At 42.1% G+C, this 16,139-nt stretch overlaps 1 protein-coding gene across 1 annotated transcript; it reads right to left on the reverse strand.

The window, feature by feature from the left end:
* Positions 1 to 310: 310 nt before the first annotated feature.
* Positions 311 to 1,275, reverse strand: LOC101442092 (olfactory receptor 2AT4). The gene is given in 2 exon segments (XM_058306355.1): positions 311 to 346; positions 349 to 1,275. Coding segments are annotated over 2 exon segments (963 nt in total).
* Between the last annotated feature and the right edge of the window lie 14,864 nt (positions 1,276 to 16,139).

Here is a 16,139-nt window from a genome sequence, read left to right on the forward strand (position 1 = left end):
CATTTCTTTTCACCTTGCTTATAAAGACTTTTTTTTTTGCCATGCAGAGTTTTGTTTAATTTTACTGAAACGTTCTTGAATTACTAAACAGTGAAATTTTTACACAACTTAATATTTCCTATAAACATCAACATTATTGCATTGCACCAGCAGGAAAGTATAAGAACTACTGTTGGAACCATCTGCTTGACTGAATTTTTTATTCTTTCATAGTCATTAATTGATTCATTCAACAATATTTATTGGGTTCTTACTCTGTGCTAGACACTGTAATTGGTATCCTGGGAACAGAATTAGCTGCATTTAAAGGTCAAGGGCACCTATCCCATCCTGGGTCTTGAGACTTGCAATTTTGGTGATGGCTGCTTTGACATCCTTATTCCTCAAGGTGTAAATAAGGGGGTTGAGGATAGGTGTGAGAATAGCGTATGCTACATTGCCCATGATGTGGAAGTCAAGGGGCAGGTCAGCCCTGTAGGCCACATAGGCTATGGCAATGGATGAGTAGTAGGTGCCGACCACCAGCAGGTGGGAGCTGCAGGTGGAGAAAGCTTTTGAGCGGCCTTCTCGGGAGCTGATGCGAAGCACTGAGGCCAGGATGTGGGCATAGGAGAGAAGCACAAGGAGAAGGGGCAGGAAGGACACCACCATGGCGATGCAGAAGCCCATGAGGGTCTGGGGGGTGGGGTCTGAGCAGGAGGCTTGGACAAGAGCTAGATGATCACAGAAGCAGTGATAGATGTGGGCAATTCTATAATATGCCATTTGTGAGGTCTTCACTACTGCTGGGATGGGCAAGAGGAGGGCAGTGAGCCAGGCACTGGCTGCCAATGCAGCATTGGTCTGTGGGGTCATGTGGATAGAGTAGTGCAGTGGGCGGCAGATAGCCACGTAACGGTCATAGGCCATGACCACCAGGATGAAGGCTTCAGAGCATGTGAAGCTTTGAAATAGGTACATCTGCAATAAGCAGGAAGGAAAGCTGAGGAAGTGGTCCCCAAGAAGAAACAGGGACAGCATCTTTGGGACAGTGGTTGTGGTGAAAAGAATGTCCAGGGCTGAGAGATTGATTAGGAAAAAGTACATGGGCTTGTGGAGGCTGGGCTCTGCCACCACAGCTACCAGGATTAGGACATTACCCATAAGGATGAGAAGGTAGAAGAAGAGGAAAATAAAAAACACAGGGAGGAAGAGGGCCTCTGGAAGAGAGGGAATGCCCACCAGGTAGAAGACAGGTGAAGAGTCCTCTGATCCATTACAGGTTGTGGCCTCCATGATGAGACAGAGCTGGCTTTCTGGGAGCTCAACAACTGGAACATCTAGGCACTAGAACATCTGGAAACCATAGAAACAAAGGATTCTTGAGTGGGACTGCTGTAATGTTTATTGTTTAGTTAATATAACCACTATTATTTACAACCAACTTTAGAGGACTGATGGTGGCCTGTGGTATTAACTTCTACTATGTGAAACCCAAATTCCTACCTTTCTTATTTGCCAGATATCTTTTTGAGGTACCGGTTCTGGGGATTGAACCCAGGACCTCACATATAGGAGACTGAGCCACATGAGCTCCCTCTTCTTTGCCAAATATTAATTGTCCCTCTATGAAATGGAAGACAGTATGCTATGTTCAGGGAATGTAGGGATGAAAGTGAAGAAGGCAAAGTTCTTACCTGTTTAGAGTTTACATTTTACTGGGGAAATAAGATTTAAACAGTTGATTTTTGAATTGTGATTGTGAAAAGTGCTTTGGAAATACTTTTGTTGGCTCTTATCATAGGTCCCTTGCACTCTGGTTTGGACTGTCAGATCTCTTAAATCAAGTCCTTAGCTCTTGCCTCTTCTTTTGCGTTTTCAAAGCTCCAACATTTTGTTCCAAGGTTCTCTGCAATTTGCTACTGCTCACATACTTAACTTTTTTCTCTCTTGTTTGCCTGGAGCAGTGGTTCTTTCCAATTCCATTTAAGCTATGTGTCTGGACTTATTCTCCTGCTTATGATGGAATCGATTATCGTAGTTTAACACTTCCACTTCAACAACTAGAAAAACACAGGATAAATTACACACATAACGATTTTAAAGGAATTGGAGAAATTTGGGAGCAATGAGGATGAGATGAATTGGAACTCTAGAGATGGAGGATCCTCCACTGTGAACTAACAATCACCAGGCTCTTTTCTCTAGAAGGTCTGCTGATTTTATGACCACCATGAAGCTTGGACTTTGCCCAGGCAGAGGGATGTGAATGATAGAAAGGGAAACCAGCAAGGCTTTTGACAGGCAAAAAAAAAAGACTTGTAAGACAGATGGGTAACTTGAGAATCTTGAAATGCACAGTGAGTTCCCCCACAGAACATCTTCTGAATTCTGGGGCTATGTAAAGGAGGTGGGGGTCTAGGCTGAGGGCTTCTAAAGGACAAAATAAAATCTCCTATCATGCCATGATGCTTAAGAGGAAGGGCCTGCCTCAAACACATACTGGTCTTCCCCTTTAAAAAATTCCAAATTTTTGAAGCTGTTTGAGTGAGTGTGGGGGTGGGGCTAAAGACCTAAGCTCAAGACCTCCAAAGGGTAGAATCAAATCTCTCACAATTATTCAGGACTGAGGAGACAGAGGCTAATAAGGCAATCAACTCAAAGTTCACAAGGGTCATACCTTAAGGACAGAGACAAACTAAAGTTAGTCTAAATCTTCTTAAAACTGAAACTCAGCCCTTAGCTAACTTAAATCTTGATTGGCTCTAGATGATTAAACCCTCATTCTATATGCCTAGCAGAGGAAAGGGAGAAGCCTGTCTAGTGAAAGATATCCCCAAGGGCCTCTATGAATCTATTATAAATAATGTTTATCTAACAAAAATTAGTAGACATACAAAAAGTAAAGAAAATATGATCAACAATCAACTGGGAGAATATACAATAAAAATAGACATACAGATGATCCAGATACTGGAATTAGCAAACAGTAACTTCATTATAACTATGATTTATATGTCAAAGAAAATATAGGAAAACATTGACAAAATGGATGAATAGATAATTTCAACATAAAATTGGAATCTATTTTTAAAATAATCAAATTAACATTCTAAAACTGAAATATACAATATTTAAATTGAAGAACTCTTTGGATGTGAATATCTCAATAAAACTGCTTAAAAAGAAATAAATGTGAAGGAATATCCAAAAATAGATTTAGAAAGCAGATTAGTGATTGCCGGGAACTGGCAGGGAAGGGAAAATGCAGAATGACCACTTAATTGTACAAGGTTTCTTTTGGGGACAATGAAAATGTTCTGGTATTAGATAGTGATGGTTGCACAGCATTGTGAATGTACTAAAATCCAATGAATTGTACGCTTATGAATTTACGTTGCATGAATTCTACCTCAATAAAAAATGTTCATAGCAGTTTTTTTAAAAAGAGATTTATTTATTTATCCCCTCCCCCCCCGCCACCATTGTCTGCTCTCTGTGTCCATTTGCTGTGTGTTCTTCTGTGTCTGCTTTGTATTCTCTTTAGGCAGCTCCAGGAACCAGTCCTGGGGCCTTCTGGAGTGGGAGAAAGGCAATCACTCTCTTGCCCACCTCAGCCCCCTGTTCTGCTACGTCTTCTTATTTTCTTTCCTCTGTGTCTCTTGTTGCATCATCTTGCTGTGCCACCTCTCTGTGTTGGCTGGCATTCCTGCATGGGGTGGCATTCCTGTGTGGGGCAGCATTCCTGCGTGGGCCGGCACTCAGTGTGGGCCAGCTTGCCACACGGGCCAGCTTGCCCTCTCCAGGAGATCCTGGGCATCGAACCCTGGACCTCCTATATGGTAGATGGGAGCCCAACTGCTTGAGTCACATCCATTTCCCTATAGCAGCTTTTATTTATAGTCCCCAAAAGAAACAACCCAAATGTTCATAAATAGTAGAATGGACAAGTTATGGTATATTCATACAATGAAGTACTACACAGCAATGAAAAAGGAACTACTGTTACATACAACAAGATGTACAAAACTCACAGTCATAATGTTTAATAAGAGAGATCAGATCCCAAAAATTACATACAGTGTGATTCCCCTTAGATAAAGATCAAAACCAGACAAAAACAATCATGTAGTGATAGGGATCAGGAGGGTGGCTACATTGTTGGGGTGGGCACAAGGGAGTCTTCTGAGTTGTTGGAATGTGCTATATCTTAAGCTGGTCTATATCAATATATCTATATTTATATCCATATCTATATCTATACAAATTCATCAGGCTGCATACCTAATATCTGTGTACTTTATTGTACCTGAGTTATACCTTAATTAAATAAACTGAGAAAACAACTGAAATAGTAAATCTTGCCTCTGTGTGTATGTTTTTTTGTCATATTACAATGATGACACTGTAGATGCCTTTTGTGGGAGGCATCTCCCACAAGTCTGAACTGAGGTGCTGTCTTTTATCCTATGACAGAATAGAGATTGGAGACCATTCCTGTGTAATATGACTTTTGCTCTTTCCTGATTAACCATTTCATGTCTGCTATCCTGTAGGCTTCCCTAAGCCCAGCTCAGGAGGTACTATACTGACATGGAGCAACCTTGGAGCCGTTGTTGTTAGAAAAGAACACACTTTACTTGCATCAAGTGCCCAAAAGTAAAATCCCCTAACCCAGAGATGGTTCTCCATTGGCCAAGGAGGGGGCAATGTGTGTTTGTGTCAACCCACAAAACTGGAGGTCTTGAAATGAGGGAAGATATTGACTTATCTACTACACTGGAGATGTCCCTCTGACTAAGTGATACAGGATCAAGTCCATGTTCACGTTTATATTATTGCCTCTTCAATTGTGATGATTCTAAGATGACTGTCCCTCCCTTGATTTTTCCAGATCAGTCCTATTTCTCTTATCTCCAAGAAAACATCTTCCATGCCATTGAATTTTAAAATGTCTGACCTAAAAATATCTAGCCAAGTTTTCTGTTTACAGACCGCAAAGGGCAAGGGCTGGCACAAGAGCACATGGAGATCACACAAGAACCCAGGCCTCTGACTTCCAAACCAAGGCTCTTTCTTCTATATCATGTTCCCTGGAGAATATGAAGACTGTGGGGAGAGATTGGAGCAAGGGTTTTCTTTTTCCCTTTTCATTTCTTCAGCTGATATCATCACTCACAACCACACATTTCAGAGTTTGTTCTTTAGTTTCTTTCAAAGTGTGGAGGGTAGCCTTGTTCCCTGTCACAGAGTAGAGGCTGGTGAAAGTGTTGTCTTTCTAAAAGACACGTGGGAGAGACAGGCCAGCCCATTGTGAATGCACCCTTGAAAGTGTTCTAGAGGTCAGTCCCCTTTACCCCAGCAGGAAAATGGTGCAAAATGGCTATATCACAACTTAAAAGAGTTAATCTTCAGTCAATCAGTCCCAATCTGCCCCCATCCCCGTGCCAATCACCAGGTTCTTCTCCTGCTGAAAAGAATGCAAACTACATTTTCCTGAATGTTGTTGCAGTTCAGAGAAGTCAATCATGGATTCACCGCCATTGAGTTAGGCTGAATTTGGGGCTTATGGGGCAGAAATTCAGAGCAATAAAATCCAATTATCTCCCTCCTCCTTCCTCTTCTGCTTCAGTTCTGTTCAACAGCTGGGGCAACAGATGCTGCATCAAAGTTACAGAAGTAGGGAGTGACTTTTCAAGGTCAATCAACAGTTTGTGGCAGAGGTAGCTCTAGACTGCAGCATCATGGCTCCCAATCAGTGTTCACAAGGATTTTTCATGAGAGAAGATGATTCCTTAACCTGCCATTCAAAACCTATCTTCTTGTAGCCTTATCTCTTCTTGAAATAAAATGGCAACTCCTTACTCTTGCCTTATGTTTCCTCCAAACTCAGCTCAAATATTCCTATTCCAAGAGCCTTCACTGGCCCCAGCCACCCTATGGGCTTCTTTTCTGAGCTTCCACAGTTCTGGTTCCCTTTGTTCCTTGATCACACTGGTTTTCCTGTCTATTTATGTGTCTACACCTCTGCCAGACTAGGAGTACTTTCAGGGGGTCAAGGCCCCTGATTGCTTTCTATTTAATAATTCCTCTCACCACCATCTTCCTCAGGGGCTCAGTGCTCCAGAGTCTAGAGACAGGAGCCAGAAAGCAGGTCTGCCAACTTGCCTTGTTGCTGAACCATAAAATTGTAATGAAGGAGCCATTAGCAATTGTATCGTTTTTTTTATACAGATAGTGACACAGAAAGGATGTTCAGAAATGGGTTGTGATTTGCCTAGTAAGTTGGTGACAGATCCAAAAGTGGACCTCAGTAGGGCTGGGCTTATCAATTCACTTTTGTGAGCCCCTGAGCCCCAGTTTTCCCATCTGTAAAATGAAGACTTTGGGAGAGATCTTCTCCTCTAGCTTGATAAGCATTTCTGGGTGTCCCCTTTGTGTTTGGCCGAGTGAGGGTTTAGAGGTGGATGTCCATGGCCTCTGCCTCTAGGGAGGAAGAGCCAGGGCTCTTCCATTTATTAAGCCCCTACTGCCTGCTTGAGTCTTTACATTCATTATGTCACTTAAGCCTCCCTTCAAGCCTCAAATCCATGTGAGTTTTCTCATGCTTTTTCTACCACCCTACCATAGAAAAGGAGCAGGATATGTATGAAGCATAGAGATTAAGTGCATTAACTATGGAGTTAGAATGACCTTGGATCCCATCCTGGACCACCACTTTCCAGCTGGGATAAGCCATGCTCCCTCTCTGAAATGCAATTTCCTTCTTTGTGACTCTCATAGTGTTGATAGAGTTCTCCTTAAATGTTCCTATTTCTCTTATTGTCATCAGACTTGCCTCCTTGTAAGAAACTCTTCCAAGATCATCTGCCTCCTCCCAGTGACTGCATATCTCTGTATAGGCCTGCCAGGGTATCGGACCCAAGGCCAGGCAGGCTGGTGTGGACAGCTAATGTCGATCCTGGGACCAGACTTGCACACATCAGGTGTGTCTTCCGAGCCTCCTCCTCATGACTCTACATGCCCCAGCCTCTCTGAGCCTGTCTCCTGACCCTAGCCTTTTCCTGCTTCTGGGTACTCCAACCCCAGCCCAGCTCACCTGTCAAGTCTGGTCCACCTCGGTGTCTTCCGTGGAGTTGCCGCACATGGCCATAGTGGAAAAAGCCAGGTAGGAGCTGAACTGTGGCCCATTAAGCCCTCCAGCCCCTCCCTCAGGGAGACCGCTTCCCCTGGTTGGCTCCCTTTGGGACCTTCTGCCCACCAGCCAGCAGGGACCAGGCCTCCAAGGCTTGGCCCAGGGCTCTGCTGCTGCTAACAGCCTCATTAACAACCCTCATGGGTCCAGAACTTCACCACAATGGAGCAGTTTCATTCCTGTTTTCCCATCTGGTTCTCACAACAGCCAGGGAAGACAGGCAGGATGGAGACTGTTCCCACTATTTTCCACTTGAAGTAACGAGTTCTAGAGAAATGAAGTAACTTGCCCAAAGCCACGAGTGACAGATTTGGAACCAAGATTTGGAACCAAGGCTCCAATTCCAGTTCAGCAACACAGCACCTAGTGGCTGAGACCTGAGTTCTTTCCAGCTGTGTCATCTTGGACAAATCCCTTAACCTCACTGAGCCTTTGTTTCCTTAGCTGTAAAATGGGTATAGCAACACGACCTATCTCAGCGCTATTGAGAAGATTTAAGGTGCTTAACCCAGAGCCTGCCACATATAAACAGTAAGTGAAAGCAATTGTTTAATGAACCAAAGTTGTAAATAGCCCTGTTGGCTGGATGTGCTATACTACCGCTGTCGTGCAGTGAGGAGCTTGGGAGGGTCTTGTGGTGGGAATGTGGAGGTGGAGGTCTGTGCCCCAATGCTGGGCAGGGCAAAAGCCAAGAGGCACAGGCCTTTCCTGCCTCCGTCTTTGTGATTCTCTCCCATGGTCTCCATGGCTCTCTATTTCTGTCTCTGTCACTCTTTCACTAATATGTATAATATTTAAATAATAAAGCTTCACAAGTAATAAATAAATAGATCCACATTGTAAACTATTTACTCAAAACTGTTTTATTGAGAAAATATGAAAGTTCTCTTTACACCAACCCATATTCCTCCCCACCCTCACTATTGGGTGGGTGCCTTCCTTCCAGACCTTTACTAGAGCATCTAAGTGGGGGTGGGGGTTATTTTGTGTTTTCCTTTCAAATAAATTGAATTATTTTATATTTAGTGTATAACACTGATTTTAACTTAATAAGTCTTGGAATCTTTTATGTCTAATGTACTTCATCCTTTTTACACATTACTTCATATTTCATAGTACTGATATACCATGGTTTGCCTAATAATTCCCTTTGATGGATGGATATAAGTTGTATCCAATTATTGTTACTATTAATGATGATATAATTAACATCCTTTTTACATGCATTTTGCGATGCCTGTGCCTAAATATATCTGGGTTAGACAGAACCTCAGAAGTGAAAGTTCTAGCCCAAGCAATAAGAAAACTTTAAAATTTAAGGGTAAAATTGCATATTCTTTGAAGCTGAACAAATGCAGGTTAATACTACAAAATGTTAATATCAGACACAAAAAAATTATACTAAGTGAAGGAGACCAGACAGAGTACTACATATTGTATGATTCCATTTATATTGAATATAAATAAATCAATTTATAAAGATGAAATTAGATTAGTGGTTATGTAGGGCTAAGGAAGGAATGTTAAGGGATGTGGAGTATTTCTTTTTGGAATAAAATTTTTCTAAAATTTTTGAGACAATGAATGTACAACATTTCAATTATACTAAAATCCATTGATTATACACTTTGTACAGATTATGTCATATATGAATAAATCTCAATAAAACTGCTTAATAAACAAATAAATAATTGTGCAAGAATAGCCAGAAAGAGCAGTTATGTACAGCAGGGGAAACAGAGAGACTGAGAGGTGAGGAATTTTCTTGTTTATTTATCTGTTTTTTGTTCATTATTATTATTATTGAAATAATGAAAAAGCTTTAATAATGATTAAAGTGATGAATGCACAACTATATGATTATACCAAATACCATTGATTGTACACTTTGGATAAATTGTATGTTTTATTAGTACGTATCAATAAAATTGATTTGTTAAAAAAAGTAGGTGAGGATGGCACAAGAAATGTTTCAGAGAGATGAGACAAAAGTCAAAGAGGGAATCAACCTGCTTGTGCTGGCTTTGAAGGGTACCAAAAGCCAGGGGATGCAGGCAGCCTCTGAAAGTTCAGCATGACCACAAGCTGATAACCAGAAAGGAAATGAGTACCTCAGTCCTACAACCATATGGAACTGAATTCTGCCAACCACATGGGTGAGCCTGGAAACAGACCTCTCTCAGAGCCTCAAGAACAGAACACAGTCCTTTGATTTCAACCCTGTGAGACTAAGCATAAAACCTGCTGAGCTGCTCTGTGCACAGACTTCTGAACCATGTGAATGGTGAGAAAATAAATTGGTGTTGTTTTAAACTGTTTTAAAAATTTTTTAATAGGGTGTGCATGTGTGGGGACCAGCCCAGCTTCAAACCTGGAGGCTTTGAGGATGCTGAGCCACAGCAATGATTGAGATGAGCCTGAAGCAACCAGGGCCTGATGCTTCTGCCCAAAACTGGGAGAAAGCCATGTATGAGGGATTCATTTCAGCTCACAAAAGAGATTTCCATGATAGAATTCTACTGACTGTTGCTTTACAACTGAAGAATGCAATTTACTCAGTCTTGGCAGCTGAGAACAAAACATAATGGAAACCAGGAAATAGTACAACAAAAGTTCCAGCCCTTTCCTGTCATGATAGAGCTGAAGATGGTTTTGGAAGTTTCTTGGAATAACAAGCAAGAGCTATATGTGCCACCCTATCCTGTCCTAACCACTCACCCCTTACTAAGAAAGGAATTCTGGCTTGGGATAAAGTTTTATGTGTGGCTCTTTGCTTCAGTAATATCAAGGTAAATGCTGAAGATATTTCTGGGGGAGAGGATCTAATCACTGCTAAGCTAAAGGCAGCACCAAAATAAGAAAGGAAGAAGTAAAACTTTTGCTATTTGCCAATGATTTGATACCTAGAAAATCCCAAAAAATCCACAACGAATCTAGAACTAATAGATGAGTTCAGCAAAGTGGCTGGATACAAGACCAATACACAGAAATCAGTAGTGTTTCTATACACTACTGAAGCAGGCTAGATAGGGAATCAATAGACGGATCTGGAACCTGACAGAAAAGCCGCTGCCATTAACATATGCCTTTTGGTACTCCCAAGATGGCCGCTGGAACACCTGCGTGAGAACTCCCATTTGGAACAAGATTTCCTTGGGAAGCCAGGAGAAGTCCCAGATATTCTCCAGGGCCCTTATCATTGGGCCCTCCCAGGGGGATTGATGGGTGGAATAGTCAATCAAAACAGCAAACAGCTGAGACTCCTCACATGTCATTAGCAAAGGGGTGGAATAATTAATGGTTATAAAAACAAGCGGGAAGTCAAATAGGTCTTCTTGCCTTCCCCCAGTCCCTGTGCCTGTTCCTGCCCTGTTCCTGCCTTCTGCACATGGCTCTCACCATTTTTCTCTGCCATGATGGCCAAACAAGTAATACCTGGGCATTTATAATCTACAATGGGCATTGTAATCTGTAAATCGGCCCTCTTTATCACTCTTCAGCCCCTTCCTCTCTTTGGGATGCATGATCTGTTGTTTTCTCCCTTTTCTCTTCCCTCCCTTCCTTAATAAATAACTGGTCTAACTAACCTGGAATGCTCTTGAAATTCATTTCTTGTAGCTTAGTCAAGAACCTAGAGAAAAATCTGGCAACACTACTACAGAACAATCTGAGGAAGGAGTCAGAAAGAATTTCCATTTACAATAGTGACTAAAAGAATACTGGTATAAGTAACCTTTGAGTTTTGAAGTGTGTAGACCATCTCTTCATATTTTTAAGACGTAATCTTACATTTCTGCATTTTAAATCCTTTACCCATAATTCTAGATGCACGTTTCTAATACATGTACCTGCACGCTGTGACCTTTGTGAAAAGAAATTTACATTCATAATCTGTGTTCACTTGTAACTTTCTGCTTATATCTGTGGAGTCAAATTACCGAAGTGAATACCAATAAAGAAACTAGGCCATGTTCATTGACTATACATGTTTGGGATGTTAACCAAATAAATAAATAAATAAATAAATAAATAAATAGAATATTCAGGAATAAACTTAACCAAGGACATAAAGGACCTGTGTTCAGAAAACTGCAAAATATTACTAAAAGAAACTAAAGGAGACCTAAATAAATGGAAGAACATTCTGTGTCCATGGATTAGAAGACTATTGTTAAGACATTAATTCTACCCAACATATTCAATGCATTCCCAATAAAAATTCCAATAGCTTTTTCCCCCCACATAAGTGGGAAAGCCAATTATCAAATTTATTTGGAAGAGTAAGGGGCCCTGAATAGCCAAAAATGTCTTTTAAAAAAAGTTTGAGGATTCTTTCTTCCTGACTTAAAGCATATTACTTATCTACAGTGGTAAAAAATAAACAAACAAACAAAGAACAGCTTGGTATTGGCATAAAGATAGACATATTGATCAATGGAACTGAATCCAGAACTCAGAAATTGACCCTCACATCTACAGTCAAGTGATTTCTGACAAGGTTGTCAAGTCCACCCAGCTGGGCCAGAACAGTCTATTCAACAAATGGTGCTGGGTGAACTGGATAGCCATATCCAAAAGAAAGAAAGGAGACCCCTATCTCATACTGTATTAGTCAGCCAAAGGGGTGCTGGTGGAAAATAGCAGAAATCTGTTGGTCAGTTGCCAGGCCAGAAAGCTTGAGTAACTTCCCTGTTGCCACGTGATGGAGCAAGATGGCTGCCGACATTCAGCCTTCCTTTTCCTCTTAAGGTTCCATGGTCCCAGCTTCTTCCAATATTAACTGTAGGTTGGGATAAGTCTTGTCTCTCTCCCAGGGCTTGTTTCTTTCCAGGGTCAGCTGCTTTGGTATCTCTACAAGGCAGGCTGTAGACTATCAGGCTTTCTCTCTTCCTGGGCCCTCTGCTGTGTCTATGGAACCATCTCTATTCCTCTGTGTTCTTCTCCTGTGTGTTTAATTCCTGGGGGTCCAGCAACAAAAACTCCAACTCCCTCCTCTGCCATGCAATTTTCTCTGTGAGTCTCTGGCCACCAAGGGAGTGGGGACTCAACATCCTACTGACATGGCCCAATCAAAGCCCTAACCATAATTTAATCAAGTAATAGTGAAACCTCTGAAGTTAATACAACCTAATATGCCCGGAGGAACAGACCAGTTTACAAACATAATCCAATATCTATTTTTGGAATTCATAAAAATATCAAACTGCTACAGATGTGAATATGCACATCCAAGAAGTACAGAGGACAGGAGACACATGAAAAACAATAAAATGCATCATGTATGATTACACTATCAAAAGCAAAGGAGAGAGTTCTGGAAGCTGCAAGAGAAAAGCAAAGAGTTACATACAAAAGGGTTACAATTAGATTGAGTGCTGATTTCTCATCAGAAACCATGGAGGCTAGAAGGCAGTGGGTAGAAATACTTAAAGTTCTGAAAGAAAACAACTGCCAGCTAAGAATTTTATATCCAGTCAGACTCTCCTTCAAAAATGAGGGAGAGAGAAGTGGATGTGGCTCAAGTGATAAGGCCTCCACCTATCATATGGGAGGACTTGGGTTTGATCCCTGGGTCCTCCTGGTGAAAAAGAAGAAGAGAAAGCATGCCTGCATGGTGAGCCAGTGCCTGTGAAAGTGAGTCAGTCAGCAAGATGATGATGCAACAAAAGAGAGACAAAGGGGAGAATCAAGGTGAAGCACGGCAGAGACCAGGAACTGAGGTGGCGCATTGACAGGGAACCTCTCTCCACATCATTGGTGCCAGAATTGAATCCTGGTGATTCCTAGAGGAGAAAGACTAGAGAGGAGACAAAAAGAGAAATAGCTACAGGAGATCACACAGTGAATGGAAACATACAGCAAAAACAGCAGGGCAGGGGAGGGGAAGGGGAAAAAATAAATAAACGGTTGATGTTAAAAAAAATGAGAGTGAGATTAAGACATTTTCAGATAAACAAATGCTGAGGGAGTTCATCACCACTAGACCTGCCCTACAAGCAATGTTAAAGGGAGCGCTTCAGATTGAAAAAAAAAAACCCCAAAACACTAGACAATGGATTAAAGTAGTGTAAAGAAATAAAGACCTGCAGTAAAGGTAAACATTTGGGTAATTATAAATGCCAGTGTTATTGCATTGCATTATTCGGTATGCACCTCCACTTCTTACTTCCTAAAGGTGTTAAAATTCAAATACATAAAAAATAATGATAAATCTATGTTCTTGGACATAAAATGTAGAGATATAAGTAATAACAAGTACAAAAACTGGAGGGAGGACAGATATATGTGCCTGCTATTGAAGTTAAGTTAGTATCAAAGCAAAATTGTTATATATTTAAGATGTTATATTTTATCCCCATAGTAACCACAAGGAAAACAGATGTAAAATATATCTTGATAGAAATGAGAAGACGCTCCATATGGTACAATATGAAAAAATTATATTTGTAAAAATAGGAATTAATGCAAGTGAGGGAAAAAAAGGTATAAGATTTACAAAGGCTAAATAGCAAAATGGTAGAAGAAAATCCTGTATTATCAGTAGTGACTTTAAATGTAAATGGATTAAAGGCATTTAAAAAATGACCCAACTATATGCTGTCTGCAAGAGATCCACCTTAAATTCAAAGTTACAAGTAGGCTGATGATGGAAAAAATATACCATGCAAGAAATGAACATAACAGAGTTGGGGTGGTATAATAATATGAGATAAAATAAACTTTAAACAAAAAAGAGTTACAAGGGACAAAAATGTTCATTATATACTGATAAAGGGGACAATCCAACAGGAAGATGTAACAATAATAAATAAATAAATACACACACACAGACATTTATTATATGCCTAACAGAAGACCCCCAAAATATATGAAGCAAAAACTGGCAGATTTGAAGGGAAGATTGTCAGTTTCTCATTAATAGTAGGAGACCTTAACACACCACTCTCAATAATGGGTGGACTATCTAGTCAGAAGATCAATAAAGAATGATAGAACTTGAATGATAAACTAAACCAACTAGACCTAATAACCATATATACAACACTACACCCAACAAAAACAAAACACCCATTCTTCTTGAGTGTAGATGGATCATTCTCCAGGATAGATCATATGTGACAATGACCACAAAACAAGTTGCAATAAATTAAAAAATATTGAATTCATACGTTTATACTACAAACACAACAGAATGAAGCTAGAAACCAACAGAAGGAGAAATGGAAAATTCACAAATACATGGAAGTTAAACAACCAATGGGTTAAAGAGGAAATTAGAAGTGAAATTAGGAAATATCTTGAAGTGAATGAAAATGAAAATACAACATCTGAAAACATATGGAATACAGTGAAGGTAGAGTTGAGAGGGAAATTTATAGCTACAAATGCTTCAATTAAAAAAGAAGAAAGACTTCAAATCAGAGACCTAACCTCAATACTGGAAGAAGTGGAAAAAGAAGGGCAAATTAAATCCAAAGTGAGCAGAAGGAAAGAAATAACAAAGATTAGAGTGGAAATAAATGAAATAGTGCGGCGGCTTGCTCAGTCGGTAGAGGTGGGGTCTGGCTGCGGACGAGGAGTTGGTCCCGCTTGGGACGAGGGATCGGTCTCACAAGGGGTTGCGCGGTTCGGCTGACGGGGTCGTCCGGCGAAGCCGGTGACGAAGGGGTCACCCGGAGAAGCCGGCGACGAAGGGGTCGCCCGGAGAAGCAGGCGACGAACTGGGGACAAGGGAGGCCAGGCCCTTGTCGGGGGCTCTCAGGACTGGAGGGCGCACGGCAGAAGAACTACCGCGGAGACAAGGTAAACACGCAAGTCCACTTTACTGAGGGAGAGGCAACAGTTTTATAGGGGCTGGGGAAGGCTGATTGGTCGAAGCCACGCCCTGTTCTGATTGGTTGCCAGCGAAAGGTCAGTGGGCGGTACCGGACGGGGGAGGGGTGGTGGTTAGGGATTGGCTGTCGCTGTTGCTGGGGGAAGGGGCAGGGTTTAGGGATTGGTGGCTGCTGTTGCTGGGGTGGAGGGCAGACTGGAGTTTCCCGCCCACGCCTGGCTGTTGCTGCTGTCGGGGGGAGGGAAAAGGGCAGACTGGATTTTTCCGCCCACGCCTGGCTGTTGCTGCTGTCGGGGGAGGGGAAAAGGGCAGACTGGAATTTTCCGCCCTGCGCCTGCGCAGGGAGAAAGAAGAAGAAGGGTGCCGCCCCTACAGGCATCGTGTGGCGCCATCCGGGAGGAGGGGCGGCCGCGGAAGCATGGTTGCCGAGAAGGGGAGACCCGAGGGCACTCTGCGCCCATGCCGAGCTCCCTTCAGGGGTGGCGGTGAGTCCGACCAGCCACCCTATTATGGGGGCAGCGGCTTGGCCTGCCGCGGCTGCTCCCCTGCCAGGCCAGCAAACCACACTTCAGCCCGAGGGGTGACTGCATTTCCCCCTTCTTTTCAAATAAGGACCAGGATGGCAGCAGCAACAAGTAGCTGAGGCCCAAGAGGCAGTAAGCAATGAGGGAAGCGGGGCTGAAGAGGGAGGTGAGTATGACGGGGATATAAATGTACAATTTAGGGGGCGGTATCTTGCCGTTGCAAGCAAGGGTGGCCAATGTCCAATTCTTGTTGATCTCGGCGGCTATAAGATCCATCTGCTGTTAAAAGTCCCGAATGACAGCGCGTTGCAGGTAAGTTGATCTCTCCTTGGCAGCGAAGACATTGTAGGAGAGGATTACTTTTTCCTGCCAGAGGCTTACTGTCCAATTAAAAGGCTGATGGTTGGGGTTGGTGAGTGCAATGGGGAGTGTGAGGAAAAGAAGGGTGATGGTTTTGGACAAGAGGAGGCTTGGTGAAGTCATTATGGGAGGAAGATAAGGAGTAAAGCATAAAAGAGGATAATAAACAGAAAGGCGATGGAGAGTAGAATTCGTTGGCCGAGGTTCCAATCTTCTGGTGCGGTAGCGGCTAGACAGATGGTGGAAA

This window comes from Dasypus novemcinctus, chromosome 10, assembly GCF_030445035.2.
Source record: "Dasypus novemcinctus isolate mDasNov1 chromosome 10, mDasNov1.1.hap2, whole genome shotgun sequence".
Classification (NCBI taxonomy): domain Eukaryota; kingdom Metazoa; phylum Chordata; class Mammalia; order Cingulata; family Dasypodidae; genus Dasypus; species Dasypus novemcinctus.